This window comes from Manacus vitellinus, unplaced genomic scaffold (genome assembly GCF_001715985.3).
Source record: "Manacus vitellinus isolate BGI_N305 unplaced genomic scaffold, ASM171598v3 scaffold_1_pilon, whole genome shotgun sequence".
Lineage (NCBI taxonomy): Eukaryota > Metazoa > Chordata > Aves > Passeriformes > Pipridae > Manacus > Manacus vitellinus.
The window spans coordinates 45,456,408-45,475,331 of record NW_021939396.1 but is presented as its reverse complement, the minus strand read 5'-3'; the positions used below and the strand labels follow the sequence as shown (position 1 = coordinate 45,475,331).

Here is an 18,924-nt window from a genome sequence, read left to right as displayed (position 1 = left end):
GTCTCCTGTAGATATAATTATTCCCCAGTGAAAATCCTCCAGAGTACTTTTCTACTGGACGCAGACAGAAGAAAACAAGAAAAAACTGTTTTAAAATGGCAACTTCCCTATTTCTATTGGAGTTGACCCAGGCTTTTACAGATGATAAACTTCTTTAAATCAGATTTAATTAAAATACCCCAGAACAATAATCAAACAAAAAACCCAACCACATAGCCTGGGTTATTTAACCTTTTTTGTTCTTTACAGAAGGAAATTAACTATTCCCAGTAACATGCTCTACACGGGGTGAAGATCCTTTAAAACACAAAAGGATCACACAGTACTCAAAAAAACCCAACCCACCCATTGTGAAAGGAAAGCTACCCAACATGAACCCTACCCATTAAGTCTAGTTCTGAAAGGTGAAATGACATACAAACGTAGTAAGGTTAACAGAACCAAAGGAAAGGCTACTTCCCTCCTGCTGGATGCATGACACAAAGGAATGAAAATTAAAATCGCTGATGATTTTATTCCAAATATGAAGTAGAAAATGTTAAATATTTTGCTATCAGTAAAAAGTAAATTAAAGAATTAGAAGATGTTAGACATAGCTTCACTTCCTAAACACTAATTTTTGGCTCATTTCCCCAAACACACAGATTACATTTATAGCTGCTATGAGCATTTAAAATTTATCAGAGCATGAAAAACAATAATTATAAGCTATTTAGTCCAATTCTGCAAATCTGAACTGGAAAAAGACTGAAACTGACCCAATAGCTGCAACCAAAAAAAGAGACAAGAAAAACAAGAGACAAGAAAAAAGAGACAAGATTTTAACTGACAACTTTCAGCAAACAAAATCCTAGTAAATCCAAAAGTTATTCGAAAGCATGCACTGAAAACAATAGCCACACTGCATTTTTTTAGAGCTTTTCCTTTAAATAATAAATTAGATCAAATGAAAGACAGTAACAATAAAATCTGCCACGGTAGAATTGTACACCTGGAATTTTCTAAGATTTGTTTATGGAACTTCTATTGCTATAAAAACTGAGGTGGAATACCAACTCAGTCATCAATAAAATGTAAAAAACAGGAACTACTGTTACACACATTAAAACACAATATAGCTAATCAATAGAACTGGCAGTAGATATTTAAACTACACTATCAAAAATACAATTTTCCTGAAATTCTTTCAGAATAACAATTAAAAGCTACATGGAATACAAACATAAAAGCCTTCTGATCTTTCCAAGAGAAGCCTTAAATGAGGATTTAATCAATCATTTTTGTTTTCAATTCTCAAATACCATTTTCTGCAAAGTAAAATGCCCCGTCCCAGGAGGTACTCTGCCCTGCACATATCGCATTGCTAATATAACATGACCTGTCTTGGTCTCAGAGAGCAGTACTCTGTTGATAGGTGGTGATGGCACCTGCAGAGTACTTACTGAGGTGTCAGATTGAGAAGTAAGACCATAAAGGATACATTTTTGAGAACTGAAAGAGCAGGATTTATTTAATCAGGTTATGACTCTTCTTTTACAAGGTACAGGGTATTCTAGAACTGAATGTCTTAAAAAAATAAAGAACATGTATCAATTCTCAGCAAGTGTAATATTTAGGGAGAGAAAGGATTTCTACAGGAAAAGCATTATCAATCATATCTAAATAGTAAAGTCAAATACAAATGTAATTTGTGCTCTCACTGTTGGAGTACGAGTTGTGATACTAGGAGTAAGGAAATCTAAATTTAGAATGACATCCAGTTTATACATCTTGATTTACACATCAGTATCTTCAAAAATCAGAGACATTCTGACTTAAGATTTGAACAAAATTTTAAAATAGTGCGTAATGTAATACTTAAAACACTCTGTTTGAAGAGGAAATTGTAATTTTTAATTGTTTCAAATTGCATATATCACTGTATAAAAATATTTTACTATACCAATATTCTTAAACAACATTTTAACAAACAGAAAATTTAACTCTAAAATATCTGATAACCTCATTGCAATAGTTATTCTGATACTTTAAAAATAATCAAAAATAATTCATAACTCTTGATATAACTAGAAAATATTTAAATCAAAAATTAAACAATCCAGTATGAATTCAGAAGAGTTTATTATAAGTGACTATGAATAAATTAACTGTGGATATTAGCTTGGGGCACACTGAGTTACTGAAACTAGAGAACTTCAGAGCTGCTCTGTAATTCCCCAGTAATATGCAGTTCATATCTGCCCCCAAAAGCAGGAGTTTTGTGTTCCACAGCCTCTTGTCTCCTTCACTTTTAAGATGGATTATTATCTGGTCTAATATTTACAGGTTTTGCTTGCATTTAGTAACCTAAGATAAAAAATCCAACTCTCTTCTAGCTGAAAGGCCCTATGTAAACTCTATTAAAGCAGAAAGAATCCTGCAGAACCCTTAAAGCATGGCACTGGGGAAACAGCAAAACCATAGAGGCTGAAGGATTGGCACCTATGTTACCAGACTGCCTGGTACAGCTCTCAGCAAACTGCCTACGGTTCAAACAGGTATTTATTGTGCAGATACTGTACCACGGAGAGGCAAATCACATCTTCAAGTATGAAAGAACTACACCTTAGAGCATACTCCTATTTCAAACTGCTAGCTATTTTTACTGATTTCTAAATCAGCCACAGAAGTTAGGAGGCAACAGAAGTAGTTTTTTGTGTACAGTGCACTAGCTCCCCGTGTGGACACACCTCATTAGCAACACATGCAAACTAGCTTACAGAACTTAAACAACCCTCTGATTTAAAGTGGTAGCTAGTAGTCTCTAAATTCACCTAACATCTCAAACACTGAAATTCCCATATTCTGATTTTATTTATTTCTTTTTTAAGTGGAGTTGCTGGCTTAAGAAGCTCCTTCCAGCAGCTCCCTATTTCCAACAGCACTCATTCAGTTGTGCCAACATAGCCACTTACACGGTCCCAAAGTTAGTCTGGAGTAATCCAGAATGAAAATATTGCCCTTTCCACCTAATTAATTTGGACTCCAGATTTTTCATCATACAACAACTTTAAAACATCACACAGCAGAACTGCAGCTGATGAGAGTACAGCTCTACTGATGTTAACATAACCATCACCATCAAAATGAAATCTTGTTAAACAGCCACCAAACTTCTTTCCAACATTTAAAAGCCTCTCTGGACTAAAACGAACAACCTGGAAAAGGAATTTTTATTATGAGGCCATGGCATACATGGATCAACTGAGGATCCACAACCTGAAAATTCTTTTAAAAACAAACATACACAATTTGCTTTTGCTAAAACAGGGTGGCATTACTAGCCCTAGAAGATATGTATCGACACAAGGACTGTTAGAGATTCAACAAAAAAGACTAGGGAAGAAACAGTCCACAAAACTTAAATCATAGTAAATTTGGTTGTTTTGCTTTTAAGGCTTCTAAAAAGCTTGTACTACTGACAATTCTCCAGGACTTCCTTCCCATTAGTAGGTTTTCAGTTTGATGGTATAAGCAATGGATGTGTTTCTTTTCATGCTCTACCCAAAATAAATAAAAATCTGTGTCCCTATTTGCAAAACTAGTTCTCTTTTGATTAATATCTCATAACCACGTTTTTACATACAATGAACATGCAGACAATCAGCATGTCCACTGAGAGGTCAGAAGTCAAACAGCACACAAAGCCTCAAAGAAAGCAAATGGATAGAGAGAATCACACGCTGGCCTTAAAGTAAAGCCAGTTAAGTGATACAGACACACCGGACCTCTCTGCAAGCACTGAAACTGCTAGATCGTAATGGATTGCTTTTATGACTGGTTACTGCAGTCATACCTAAAACCTAGGCTATGGAGAGCAACAAGGAATTAAAACTTGTCTCTAACAGACCTGGAATACTGTACAAGTTCAAGAAAAGTCTTATTTACCGTTTTGTTCAGACTGCTGAGTCTGCAAGATCACTAACACAGTGGTAATGCTGACTTTTAAGAGTATTGTGGCAATACAACATGAATCTTGATGTCCCACATTTCCTATTCATTGCTGACAAAGCCTAACTAACTGGGGGCTGGAGACTATTTTCAAAAGATGCTTACCCCATGTGCTTCTTGCGCACAAAACACAGGACATCTTTTTTGTTATGCAAAACCAACATAGCAAACAAAAACGTAAGAGCTTGAAGAGTTGGAGGAAGGAATAATTTAAGAAATTAAGTTTTCCATGGAGGATGCAAGCACAAACAAATTAGCTTTTATCAATTATGGATTTGCACTGGCTTGAGTTTCTAATACCAGGACAGGAATATGGAGCTTAATTTGTTTTACCCATCAAATCATAGTGGCTCTACTTGTCCCTTGTTTGAAGGGCAGCAGAGTGTAGCATTAGAGTGTAGCCACATAATATGGTAGGTATGAACGCTTCATCTTTCCTCCCTTTCCCAAGAAATCTACTACCAAATGTATCTCTTTTAGAAAGTCTTAAGAAATTATTATGATTTTTTAAAAACTATTTAACAAACATTTAATCAGAGCAACTATTCTTCAAAATCCAAGCTCCAGTTCTGACTAATAGCTCCCTTGCCTCTTGACAGGAAACATCTGACCTTCCTTTTGCTCTGTTCTCTATTAAGTCAGTTTACAAATAGTTGAACTTCAGTTGGGCATGGACTTGTGTTCTGAAAAGCTAATGCAGAATTATGCACCATACTGCTCTGTGTATCTGCTTTAAAAGTAATTTAATCAATACACTAACATTAAATATACACTGAATTAATCTAGAGGTTTAAAGATTGATGCCAGCTGTGATGAGCAGGAAAGCATACACCACAAACAGACTTTCTGCTATACTACCTATCTTGGTTTCCCGTGGGATAGAGTTGATTTTCTTCCTAATAGCTGGTACAGTGCTGTGTTTTGGACTCAGCAGGAGACTAACCTTGATAACACACTGATGTTTTAGTTGTTGCTAACCAGTGCTTACTCTTAAGTCAAGGACTTTTCAGTTTCCCATGCCCTGTCAGCGAGCAGGTGTGCAAGAAGCCAGGAGGGAGCACAGCCAGGACAGCAGACCCAAAGTGACAAAAGGGATATTTCCACACCATAGAATATCACACTCAGGCTGGGCACTGGTTTCAGCAAAAGCTGACTCAGTTTAATTACAGTTACATTATTCTGTGGTGATCAGTGACACGACCCAAGCAAATGGCCTGAAGTTGTGTCAGGGGAGGTTTAGGTCGGATATCAGCAAAAGGTTCTTCACCCAGAGGGTGGTTGGGCACTGGAACAGGCTCCCCAGGAAAGTGGTCACAGCACCAAGCCTGACAGAGTTCAAGAGGTGTTTGGATGATAGTCTCAGGCACACGGTGTGACTCCTGGGGATGGTCCTGTGCAGGGCTAACGGTTGGACTCGATGATCCTTGTGGATCCCTTCCAACTCAGCGTGTTCTGTGATTATTATTATAGTATTTTATTTAAATTATTAAACTGTTCTTATCTCAACCCATAGGTTTTAGCTTTTCTTCTGATTCTCCTGCCCATCCCACTATGAGGAGAGGGAAGGTGTGTGGGGTGAGTGAGCAGCTGCATGGTACTTAGTTGCCAGCTGAAGTTAAACCATGACACACTAACACAGACATCAGTCTTTCCCAGGCATTTAGTACGTAACTGGACAAGATTCTCGTAAATTTAAGATTCCTCTCATCATCAGTAACAAGTACTTTATTTCAAAATTTTAAGTTATTAAAACTGAGCCATATTTTTATTTTCTGGATCCCATCTTGCTTTTTTCAAGAAAAATAGTTATCAAGGTAATTCAATTAACATATATTTTAGACAACTTTTATGGTCAAATAAAGGCTACCGAAGAAGCAGAGTGCACTGTTCAGTTCCTAAGACTCCAATTTTTTTCTAGAAACATCACAAGTTCATTAAAACCATAGATTAAACACTACCCTTTTGAAAAACAATGTGTTTAAGATCATAAGAGACTTTCCACTGTTTGAGTGAAACCATGCTTACGTCAAAGATTCCTATTTAGCCTGCAGAACTCCACAACTTAGGAAAAAAAAGACAATCACCATCCACATACAAAACAAATAAAAAACCCCTCCCAATAAGGAAGATGAAGGCAAGTTTTCATCAAGTGCTAGTAATTATGCTTAGTGGTTCTATCTCTTGCAGCAGTTGTTTTGGAAATAAACATTTCAGTGCCTGCTGATGTTGGGTGTTTATAAAAAGCAACTACCATTTTATGTAGAAGTATTTTGTAACTAAACAGACTCCACTCTAATCTGTGTGACAAGTTTGCAAACAACACACAATAAGGGATTTCACAAGTCCTACAAAAAGCTTTAGTTTTGAAATAAATATCTCAAGCAAGAAAAAAATATCATTTTTTTATTAGTTTATTATAATCTTTCCAGTATTGTGAAATTTAGAAAAATAATTTAATGTGATGTCCAGATTTTTTCTACAACTTGGTACTTTCAACATAAAATAAAACTAGTATGTTACACAAGTGAGTAATAGTCATTTATTTTCATCACCTTCTTGAATTACACACTGAAATCTCATGCTGAAATCTCATTCTGACAGAAGGCAAGATGCATTATGTAATAAAAACACTGAAAAAAATAAATTTCTGTGTTTAAAAAAACCCCAAACAAATAATCAAAAAACCCAATCAAATAATTCCTGTAGACCTCAATATCTGCCCATTATAAAATGGAAAGTTCCCCTTTACATATCAAATAAAGTGATGGTCACAGGTTGTTTCCTTATAAATATTTGGCAAAATAAAGATATGAGGGAGAGAAAATGTCCAAGTAGAAAAGCTGGGGGTTTTTTTATTCAATAGTTGGCAATGCCTTTTCGAGGCCACTAAAACATTGTCAAGAAAACAAAATAAATAAAAGTCAGGGAGGACAAGATGCCTGTTCTGCAGTTTGAGATTGAATGTGTTTAGGAACACACGCATACAATACTTCACTACTGCTTTAATTGCACATTTGCTCTCTGTAGTTCAAGGACAGCAATACTTTGTTACAGCCTCCCTCAAAAGCAGCACTAATGAAATATCACAAAACAGTGTTGTTTTCCTCATGGTACAAGCCCTTTTTGGTAAACTGGCTTATCTGATAAGGTGGTAGTAAAGAGACTTTTAACTGCTATCCAAGAAAGAAATACCTGTCACAACTCTAAGAGAGGAAACAGAAAGTTCTATCAACTTCACAGGTGAACTTAGTCAGTGCTCTTATCCAGATAGGAAGACAATTCAAAACAGCCCTGCCCTTGAAAATGTTGCTGTTCACACAGCTGAGGAAAGACTGGCTGACTCCAGAATAACCTCACACTCTTTTTGTCTTTTAATGTGAAAGAAGGTCTCTCATCCCAAAAGTCATAATTTAATACTCTAGCACGCACACAAAGACAACAGGAGCTTTATTATGACACTGGAGTTTCAAAGTTTTTCTAGTTCCCTTCACCCCAGACCCTGCAGCGCTTCCTTAATCTGTTTCATCACCTTCTCCTCACTTCCAGGTCCCCCTTGCAGAAACACTTCTCTGCACAACACTGATGGCCCACTACACTTCTTGTTCTCTACAGGCAATACCAGAGTTTCAGAGAGGAGGTCAGACACTTCATTAGACTAGTGCATTCTAAAAGACGAGGACAGAGGCACAGCAGCTGAGTATGAACCATTTTCCCAGCAATGCTTTATGCATTAAGTCTAAGGAATATTGTTAGAGAATACAATGAAGTTATCATCAGGTTAGAATCATTTTAGCTTGTATTAAAAATTTCAGTGAACCTGGTCATTCATCCCTTTTCTTCAGTGTGAATGCTATCTTAACAGCAGTATTCTCTTTTCAACCTCACTTTACTACACAACTACTAGTTTCTACAAAATACCTTAAGTTGAGAAATTTCTTTAGAGTTTATTTAGCTGATTAAAACAGCAACAAGATAAAATTTAAACAAAAAAGAAAATACAGTTTACTAGGGGAACAATCTTCCAGAGATGAATAGATGAAATAGAACTCACCTTCAGAAGCTATCCAGACTCAATCCCTCCTAAGTTATGTGCAAAGTTACTGCATTAGGAGTATCATAATTGATTATTTAGTATCAAAAATAGTAGATGTCTATACACACAGTATCTTTCTCCATATTTAGCTGTTGCCACCCACAACAGCTTGAATTTAGTAAACTGCTCAACAGCTGATAGAGAAGCATAGTGAAGAGACACTCAATACTTCCAAGTCAACTTGAGCCTCATCAGTTCTTAAATGGAAAACCAATAGAGGAAAAGAGTCTGAAGTAGTTTATCCTGCATTGTAGAAGGCAGTAGCTCACATGTTCCCAAATTCTTCTAACTAAAATTTACTGGGAAGACAGAAAGAACTTAAAGAATATTCTTCTATAAACCCCAACAAAAATCACCTTATCTGATTATGCTACCACATTTCAGGGAAATCTTCCAAGATTTTACTTGGTAGGTCAGAGCATCTACATTTAGATAACACTCAAGATCAAAATTTCATTTTGTATTTTAGTTTGTAAGAAAAACAAAGAAGCTACTTTTTTTATTCCCTTCCTCAGCTGTCCAAAGGGGACTCCCTCTCCCTCCAACAAACACTATGCTATTTTTCTCAGTAGTGTGGAACATTCCTTCCATTCAGGATCAGAAATGCACTTCAGTCTAGATCTGCAAAAGCCTTTCCCAGCCCTATCTTCATTTTCTTTTAAGAAGAGAATGTCATCACATTCAACTTTAACAGCAGGGCTGTTCGCCAGGGATTAGGATAAGGTCAAATTCATTTCCAGTTGTCATCAGAACCAGGATATGAATTAAGCCTCAAAAAACATATTAGTTGAGGAACACACACAGCCCTCTTAAAGGTTTCTCTCCCTCCCCCTCAGCTACAAGCATGGATTTATAAAAAGAGAAGCCTCTACAGGCACAACAGGTTGGACATAATGAAGCACTGTTTCTATAGTCCTCTAGGTACCAACTTGAAAGGATGCTTTGCTAGTAGCAATGATTGGAGAACACTTCTCCAGAGACCAAAGAAAAAGTAATTCAATTTCAGTTGGTGAAAACTAGTATCTAGGAATGGCTGTTTTACAGACATTCTTTTTAGCTTCATATTACAGAAATGAATCAAGACTATATTAATTCAAGAAAAGTCTTATTACCAAAAAACAAAGAACTTCCTTGTGTTACTCACAATGAACTCCCCAAGCTTTCTGATTAACGCAGAAAGCAAACAGACAGCAAGCTATTTTAATGTTTGCTGTTTCTTTCCTTACTGCTCCATAAACAACGGAACATGGGAAAAATTTCATGGATCTTATAAAACACAGAGTTCACAAAGACAGACTTAGAAAAATTCAGATTAAAAAGACAGCAAGTAATATCCAAGAAATGTAAAGCAATGCAGTGTCTCAAGTGAAGCCTGTGAGCCCTTATATTTTTCATGTTATCACCACCCACCTTAAAAAAGATTGCTTTCCAAAACAGGAGAGAGGCAAAGAATTTGAAACTCAACTACAGTATAGAAAAGCAGACAAAAATTTACCCAGCCTCATTCCACCAAGGTAAGAGAATGGATTATATTCCAGTAAAAAATAAAAATATAATAATAATATTTTAAAATATTCCCTAATGTAAGAGGAAAAAGAGCACTGCTGTAGTTGTTGACTAAGAGCCATATCACTACAGTTCTCAGCTAAGGGGGGAAAAAAATCTATCCATGAAGGAGGCCAGATAATTTGTGCACTGCACACCTGATTCCCAGTAACAGTCTCCAGTTAAACAGGTCAGGTTTTAAGCAAGACCTAAGTAGCGAGATTACCCCAAATACAGCATGAAGACACACTGCATCATGTATTTGATATACAGTAAATCGGAGGCAAAGTGTTTGGTGGTCATTACCTCAAACACTTGTTTGGTTGTTTTGTTTTGTTTTTTTCCTCCAGGAATCCAAATGAAATCTATTCCCTACTTTTGCACTATTTTGTACTTACTGCTGGTAGAAGAGATTGCATGTTCTGGTTGGAGTCAGCTATAGTGGCTAGGTAAACCAAGTTTGTATGCAGCATCTGCTGGTATCTATCAAAATAAACAAAGCAAAACAGATCTTAATTCACAAATACAGTAACATCAGAATTTACTTTAACTCTACACATGTCAAAAAAGCTACCTGTGAAAATCAAGATTCAAGAGACTTACAAGAGCACCATTATTAGGAATCTTAAGCTTTTTCCCCTTCACACTTATCATTGTCCAGTCTTTCCCAATATCTCCACCAAATCTGTGCCTGTATATTCTCTACTTGTCTTGCTGTGAAAAAAATCTAAAGCTGGGTGACACTGTTCTCACCTATTTCACTTCCTGCCCTAAACTAAATCACCAGAAGACTTAGAGCTCTCTCGTGTGTTTGTGCCTGTTCAGTGTAATTTTCATCACAAACACTAGAGAATAAGAGGTCTTTCTATTATGTCCCAATACACAAGATATCATAGATTTATGTGAATCATGACCAAGACCAGTGCACACATTTCAATAGGACCTTAAGCTTTGAAAGTTTGCTATGGAATGATTTTCCTGCTACAGAACCACAGTCCTGCGTCCCAACATCTAGTCCAGTCACAAAAATAACCTTAAAATCAGGAACAGAGCACAAGTACATAACTACAGGCTTTCAAACAGCTTAATACACCAACTGTGCTAGAACAAAAGTATTCCCTTAAACAAAAAATACCTACTATTTATGATTTCCCTCCTACTCCCACACTACTGATTCTCTCGGCAACGGACTTGAGCTATACTATGATGCTCTGTCTGCCCCACGACTCCATATTTGATTACATGGGTGCTGTGATCATCTTGTGCCAGAAAAGGGTAATGAGAAAATAACATTCCTCAACAACTGACTCCTTCTACAGTTCTCATTAGACAGCAAGTCCACATGGGATATTTTGGCAGGCCAAACATTTAAGACAAGCCTATTTGTTCCTGGGCAAGTGAAAAGCAGGCAGTTTTCAAACATGCCATCATGAAGAAGAAAGGTCCATTTTCCTACGTGATTTTGAAATGTTTGAGAAGAAGGTTACCTCTTTCCCAAAGTGTAATTAGGATACTGAGGGAAAAGATCTTTGTTATACAGTCCCAATTTTTATGAGCGTTGTCATCATGACATCAGCTTGCAGTAGGCAACTTGAAACATTTCAGTGACAAAAGCGATACTCATACAGCAAATAAAAAAACCCACATAAATTTTATCTGTAGCACAACTTATTTGTTCTTCAGAGCACAGTTCTCCTACAAGGTGAGCTAAAAAAATCTGTAATGCTGATCTAGATGGAAATTCACCCAGTCCACAGAAGATATGGATTAAGGTCTTACTGAGAGCATTCAGAAGTCTTTCCTTTGTTCTGATAGTCCATTATACACTGAATAAGATGGTTATTTTCATCCAACATCTGAAACAATAAAGAAGAAGTTTGGAGTAAGTTTCACATTCTTTGCTGAAAGACTGGAAATAAGTTTTGAGTCTTGCTCCTCTTCTCAGAGGTTTTAAAAACAACAACAAAAAAGTCATAATCCAGAAAGCTCTACTTCACCAATAATTTATAAAACAGTCTTTTGCTCCCATTTTTCCCCTCCGATTAGTATTACTGGTTTCAGTTTAAGGGTTTCATAGCACTACCATAGCTACACTTGTGAAGCATTCTGTTCAAATACTTGCCTGATCCGCATCATGTTCTTGTAAATTTTAGAAGTTTTCTGCATTCCTTCATTTGATTGCTAAGAAGAAACTTGCTTAAAAGTTTACACCCCAAGTTTCCCTTCTCCTTCTAAAGCCTGCAACTGTTTATAAATTTAATAACAAAAGGCACTGAAATTGTTATTGATGAGAAGTGAGCTGACCAGTCAGATTTGTTTCAAGGAAATGTGCTGGAAAGCTAGGCCGTATTTACATGAAGAATCTCTAACTGAACTGCATTTTATAGCTATTTGGTTTAATGGTGTTGAGCTTGAGGAATGGTATTCCCCAATTTATTGTTCCCACTGAAACACTCCAAACCACCTGCCCCTTGCTTACTTCCCCCTCTGCCCTGTTGGTGGCTGGAGAGGAGAACTGGAGGCACAAAAGGTTGAGATAAGAACAATTTGCTGGAAATAGCAATGAAATAAGAAAAAAACCAGTAACAGAAACATTAACAACACAGTGTACAAGAGTGGTGAACAATTCACATGTGAATGCTCAGCACCCAGGACTCTGAAAATACCTGACCCCACCAGGCTATTCGATCTGGAAGGGACTCCTTCCCACATCCCTGATGTAAGGTGGTACAGAAGAGCCTCCCAGTCCCAGCCATGCCCCTCCAGGCTACTGGAAAAATTAACTGTGTTCTGGTCAGAATCAGGACAAATGGGCACAATAGTTCTGTTATACTTCAGAAGTGTCCACAAAAATGAACACATATGAATTAGATTTTTCTGACCAAAAAAAAAAAAAGTAGCTCTAAAAATCATGGGAAATGGTCAATCTCACAGCTTTCTTCAGAAAGTTCACAAAGTCACATAAACAGGAAAAAAAAAAGTCTGGTTTCCTGGAGCTGCACATCCCCACACTCTTATCTTTTTAACCCCCATCCCACATTCTGATCAGACAAGACTCAGCAGAACCATGGATAATCTGAGGTACAAGCCAAGTTACCCAAGTCAACTGAACAAAACAGAAAATTTAGTGCCAAATGGGAAATTTTGCATCAAATTATTCCTTTGCTTTCTTTTACTGGAAAGCTAGTTTAGATCCCTTTACCCAGCTGCTGAATTTCACAAAACTAATAGAATCTTAACCACTTCTAATACTCTCTCCTTCCAAACGTGTTTGAAACTAGCCATGACTAGGCTCATGCTTTTACAAGGAAAGCACAACAACATTACATGATCTTCACTTCCTTAGGATTTCAACCTACAAAAATTCTACAGAGAGGAAAAAAAAAAGAAAGAAGTACTGACTTTTTCCCCCCCCTGACTAATCCACCTCCACTATGAAAAGTGCATGGAGTCAGAAACCTTATGCAGTCCACTCAGGCCTTCTATCCACATAAGAATGACCCAGCCAGCCAAGTTTTCTTAAATGCCAACCAGGAATCCACCAGAACGGACTAGAATGATCCCAGCGCAAGTATTTTGCCTGAAACTGCTGGATCTGGAAACACATTTAAGCACTAAACACAGACATGACTGCAGTATTTTCAGCTGCTGTGTGAGCCTCAGAAACTAGGCAAAGCTGAAGCTGCACTCCCCAAAGAGGATCACAAACCCACTGCTACACAGACACATGACACACATACTAACTTCAACTTTTATAAGAAACACAGTGGCCACTTTCATCAGAAAAAAAAATAAGTAAAACAGGAGATAATACCTTTGATACTGAAGTCTAACAGAGGACTCGCAAAGGAAGCCTTGAATCAAGGCTCTCCTCAGAATGTCTCGCACAGGAGAGACTTAAGAGACAGGTAACCTTGAGACTACCAGTTTGATGGCTGCATCCTTCACTGCAGCCAATGTAAGCTGGACCTCTTGGGGAAGAAGGGCTGGGGGGGGGGGAAACGATAGGGAAAAGAGGAAAGGCAACAAGCAGTATAACTGTATCCTAGATGGGGCTGCAGACAACTATTTTATACAAGTTTAATTGAGTCTTTGCTGATAGAAAATTGAAATAGTTATAAACACCTACCATCAAAAGAGAATTTAGTTACCAGGTGGATGAAGGTACCTCCAGGGCTTCTGACACCTTACGTACATCACAAAGATTCTTCAGCTTTAACTACACTAGGATTTTGCCAGCACACCACCATCAGATTAGTGGTTTGACTACAGCACAAGAAAAACTTGTCTACGTTTTCTGTAAGCACCTCGGTGACCTGAAGTCTCTACAGACTACCTCTGAGCAGCTTTCCACCTACTGGGTATATATTTTTCATCTTCGATTCTCAAGTACCAACTTCTCCTGGAGGACTCCATTATAATTCTGGGGTCTCCTTTGAGGTCCATATCCCTGAAACACCTACTTTTTGACGCCCTAATTCTTTGTTAAATCAGAGGTTAGCTGCGTTTACCCAAAAGGCTCCAACTACGCAAGGAGCTTGTAGCAATCTGAGATGCGTTTGATTCACTGCTATCTACACCAACAACAGTGCGAGTCTTCAGCACAGTTTCCAAACACCACCCACTTACTAAGGAACTTGAACATACTCCTTTATTTCTGCTGATAGAAAACACTGTGGATTCTCACAAATCCTTTATGTGCTTTTCTCTGAGCTCTTTAACGAGTTAACTTGCTCACTCCCACAAAAGCTGAAATGGAGTCGTCCGGAGCCGCTGTCATTGGCTCCGGCAGCGATGTTCTTCTTTAATCACACCTCAGGTTCTGGGGGAGGGAGCATTAAGTTGGCCGACCAAGTTTGGGAGCTGGATCCGCCGCTTACCCCGCAGGGCCCGAAGTCAGGCAAAGACTCTGGAACAGCCCGTCTGCGGTCCCACCGTCAGGCCCCCCTCGCAGGAAGGGACTTATTCGACTCCTCCGCGTCCAGGCCGAGTTCTTTCGGGTTAATTCAGGCCCGCGGGGTCGATCGGGGCAGCCGAGGTGGAGGAAGTAGGGCGGAGTGGGGGGCTCAGGGACATCGCCCGCCCACGGTCCGCGGATCCAACAAGTGCCCCGCTGGGCCCGACTCCGGGCACAGCGAGCCCGGCCCGCCCCCTCCCTTATTACCCCCTCCGGGGCCTCGGCGCCTCCGGGCGCCGCCGCCCCGTTCCCCGCGAGCAGGAAGCGGCAGCTCAGCCCCCAGCGGCGGCCCGGGCCGGGCCGGGCCCGCCTCCCCTCGCCTCCTCACCTTCTGGATGGCGGCCGGCGTGATCTCGCCCTTTGCCCCGCTCCTCGGGGCCGCCGAACGCCACCGACATGTCTGGCGCGGTGCGGGAGTACTCCCGCCCGCCCCCCGCTCCGCTGCCCGCGCGCGCCCCGCGAAATCCACAGCGGCGCCGATCCGGAAGAACGCGGCCGCGCGCGGGGGGCGGGGGCGCGCGCCTGCGGACGGCCCATCCCGCGTCCGCCGGGGGAAGGCATTAAGGAGGACGGCGCTCCTTCCGCTTTTCCAGCCGGCAGGGACAGCTCCGACGAGACCGCGCTGCCCCCGCACGGCTCGGCCAAAACAACGAGACCGAGAGCCGGCGCTGCGCCGTTTCGAACGTGAGCCCCCACCCCTTGTCACGCACCCTCTTGTCTACCCCCTTTCCCTCGGCCGCGTTGGTACGATCCTGCCCGACGCGCCTCAGAGCCGGACAGGCAGGGAAGTGGTACGGCCGGCGGATGGGGGGTGCGAGCGCCGTTGGTGCGCAACGTTTACCAGGGACGCGTTCGGCTGTGCCGGGCGGCGCTCTCTCCTTCCCCCCTCCCCTCAGCGCCCGCCGTTGTTTGCAGACCGGCCCAGCCCGCGCGGGCCGGCCGGGCGGGGCGAGGGAGCGGGGACGCGGCAGCGGGGACCAGCGAGCGGGCGGGGAGAGGCGGCGATATACTGTGCCTCGCACTAGCCCTCCCTGGCCCGGGCCCGTCGTGAGGGACCGCGGTCGGGAAGCGCTCGGAGGTGCCGCTGCCGCTGTGACGCTCCTGCCACGTGCGATGCAAGAGGATGGTGCCAGACTCTTTTCATTGGTGCCCAGCGACAGGACGAGGAGCAATGGCCCTAAAATAAAACACAAGAAGTTCCATCTCAACATGAGGAAGAAACTTCTTTTCGCTGAGGGTAGCAGCGCACTGGAACAGGCTGCCCAGGGAGGCCGTGGAGTCTCCCGCTCTGGAGACATTCCAAACCCACCTGGACGCGTTCCTGTGTCACCTGCTGTCGGTGACCCTGCCTTGGCAGGGGTCGGACTGGGTGATCTCCAGCTCGCTGACCCGGGGCTGCTTTTCCCTGCCGAGCTGAGCGGCCGCAGGGAGTGGGAGCGAAACGAAGCAAGGAAAAGCAGCTCCTGCTGCAATTTTAAATATAAATGGCAGACGCTGGCAGTGCTGAAACCAGCTTTGGTTTGTTTCAGTGCAGCCACTGGAGGGAATCTCGGTTTTGCCAAAGAGCCTCATGAGCAAGTTTGCAAAGTCTAAGACAATTCTTTAGAAGAATGAGGAGTTTCATAGGGTAGAGGGTACAAGGACGTTGAAAGATCCCAACTGAAGCATTTTAAACCTGCTTTTTCCTGATCACATGCCCTGCTTAGCCACACTGTAGGCTGTGGGTAGAATTCCCTGCCTTTTGCAGACTGATCCCTGCTCTTGTGGCTGGCAGAGGTGTGTGCTGCTGTGGCTGACAGGACACTCACTACTCGATGACAGGACACTACAACACAAAACGTGCATCTTGGTCCTTACTCGGTGCACTGCTTGCTCTATTCCTCAGCTGTTGCTGGCTGAAGGCCCTGGCTCTTCCCTGCAGCCCTATCCAGCCCTTTGGGTTACAGCGCACATTTGTCAGAGGCATCCATGGCCACCCCGTGGCTGTACAGCTGCTTCCCAACTGGCATGCTCTCTCCTCAGACTGTTCCTAGGCTGGCTCCTTTCCCCAGCCCCATGAAGATTACTCTTCCTGGCTCTGCTGTCCAAGGGTGCACTGCAGCTGCCCATCACCCCCTGCTTTTTTCCCTTGACAACCAGTTCCCAGGCTGCTGGCTCCAAGCTGTTCTTGCATTCCTACAGCATCAGGCTCTCTAAGGGCCCACTGCCTGGGCCTTATGCTCTCTGTTACCAGAATGGCACTTCTTCTGCCCTGTCTCTTCAGATTATACAGGACCTTGAGTTGATGTGATGCTAATCTGGCTTGCTTTTCTCTCCAGGAGATGCCTCTGGCCCAATCCTGACGCTGTAGGTCATGCTAAGGAGGAGCAATGCCAGCGTGTCCATTAGGCTGATTGTATTTCTGACGACTTCACTCATCACCATGGTATCTGGATACATTTTTTTGGACTATTTTGGTCCATTTCTTCTGTCTCCCACACACTTTATCATCATCACTATAATACTTGTAGGAAACCAAAAACAGAAAAAAGGGTTGAGGAAACCTGTTATTTTCTAGAGTTGATATGCTTCATGGTGATTCCTGGTTGTTTTTGTATGATCTTGGAGTGAACTCATAGGGTAACTCTCCTAATATCTCTGTGTTCCAAAGGATACTTTTTCTAGTTACTACAAACTGCAATGAAGAATCCTAGGAATGAAGAATGCATGATGGCCATGGCCAAATCAGCAGGTAATCGGAAGGTACCGTCTCCTAGGCAGTTACTAACAGAATTCTGAGGCCTTATTTTTTTGGCAGAAGCATATACTTGGCCCTGGAAAACTGGTGATGTGCCTGAAAGTGTCCCAAGGCTACAGGCATCTCCAGCAACTGGAGAGCAAACATGTTCCCCTGAAGTACACTGAACACTGGGAATGCCACAAAATGTTTTTCTGTTTCCACAAGTATGACATCTAGATGTCATTCACTGGTTACCCAAGCACTGTACATAAAATATTGTTTACTGAGGTGTCGTGGTGATCACGGTGTTTGGGACAATGTGGGTTACATGCCAGCCACATAAATACTGCTTTTAGGATCTGAATGTTCCATTCTCTTCTTCCACATTTTCAGGTTTGTTTTGAGTAGAGGAAAAAAAAATACATTTGTGGGATGCCACAGTTCAGGAACCTTAAATTAAAGTAGTAATTTCCCATTGTATTTTCCCAAATGATCCAAATTAAATACACAAAATTTTTTAGTAAATTCCCATTTCTATGCAAAATACAGGAGAACAGTGTTTGGAATTTAAGTGTGTCAGTTTTTAGAGGGAAGATATAAGATCATTCATTCATAGTAACTAAAACCATCTCCTTTGCCTTAAATGTGTCTGAGGATTAAGTTAAATCGATTTATTCCCAATTGTGATATTTTTTCATTCATATGTGTAACATTTTGGACTTCCACATTCCTAAATGGCAACAGATCTAAAGAAACACTGAAAAAAAGGAATCTGCAGCTCTGGTTTTTTTACCATACAAAGGGAAATTCACATTCAAAATCAACATTTAAATAATGGCACAGATGCATACAAGCAGGGAAATAGATAGCTACAATGGAAATGTGCCACATGTCTCAGAACACATAACCACAACAGGGTGTCTCTTTTATGACTTCCTTAATGCACTGCAATATGCCTAGATATCAAAGGACATATGGTATATTTTCCCATTAATTGCACATTTCTTCGCTCTTGTGAGTTACTCATAACCTTAACATTATTTAATTGTAATTTAGATGCATAAATCTCGACCACCAAAAAGAGTTTCAAATGCAAACATGTTTCAGTCAGATCTTTCTTCCAACTCTTATTCCAACTTTTGTCAATGTTGTCTTTTGTTTGCTTGATGTGCATTTGAATATGTCATATTTTTGGAGAGAGAAGAATGCAGACAGAGGAAGATCAGTCCTTTTCTGAAAGATTTTTTTCCCATATTTTCCAACTCATATTTCTTGGTAACAAATTGTTTTCTGCCACTTTTATTATCCGAGTTTCCATAAAGTCACGGACATTCCCATTCAGAAGCAGGAAAATACAGAATTCTGCTTCATCAACGTTTTCAAATGTACATTTAAAATTTAAAATTTTCAAACTTAGTATTTATGAAGGTATATACACAGGAAAGAGGACAGCGAAGAATTTTGTGGTAGAACCACCTGCTTAAAGACCTTCTTGGCTAAAGGTTCCTGTATGAAAGTTAAGAATGATTCTCTAGAGTCAGGCATTTGTTAGACAAAGCCTTTAACAGTTCTTTTGGTGACAGAACCTCATTTCGTGCATTCACTTCAAATGACTAAACC

The 18,924-nt window shown here is 40.8% G+C and overlaps 1 protein-coding gene across 1 annotated transcript in view; it reads right to left on the bottom strand.

The window, feature by feature from the left end:
* SS18 (SS18 subunit of BAF chromatin remodeling complex) overlaps positions 1–14,983 on the bottom strand; it is a 44,539-nt gene extending 29,556 nt beyond the window's left edge. Inside the window, 4 exon segments of the mRNA XM_018080798.2 lie at positions 10,027–10,111; positions 11,408–11,484; positions 14,914–14,946; positions 14,948–14,983. Of these exon segments, the coding sequence (XP_017936287.2) occupies positions 10,027–10,111; positions 11,408–11,484; positions 14,914–14,946; positions 14,948–14,983 (231 nt within the window).
* Positions 14,984–18,924: the final 3,941 nt, after the last annotated feature.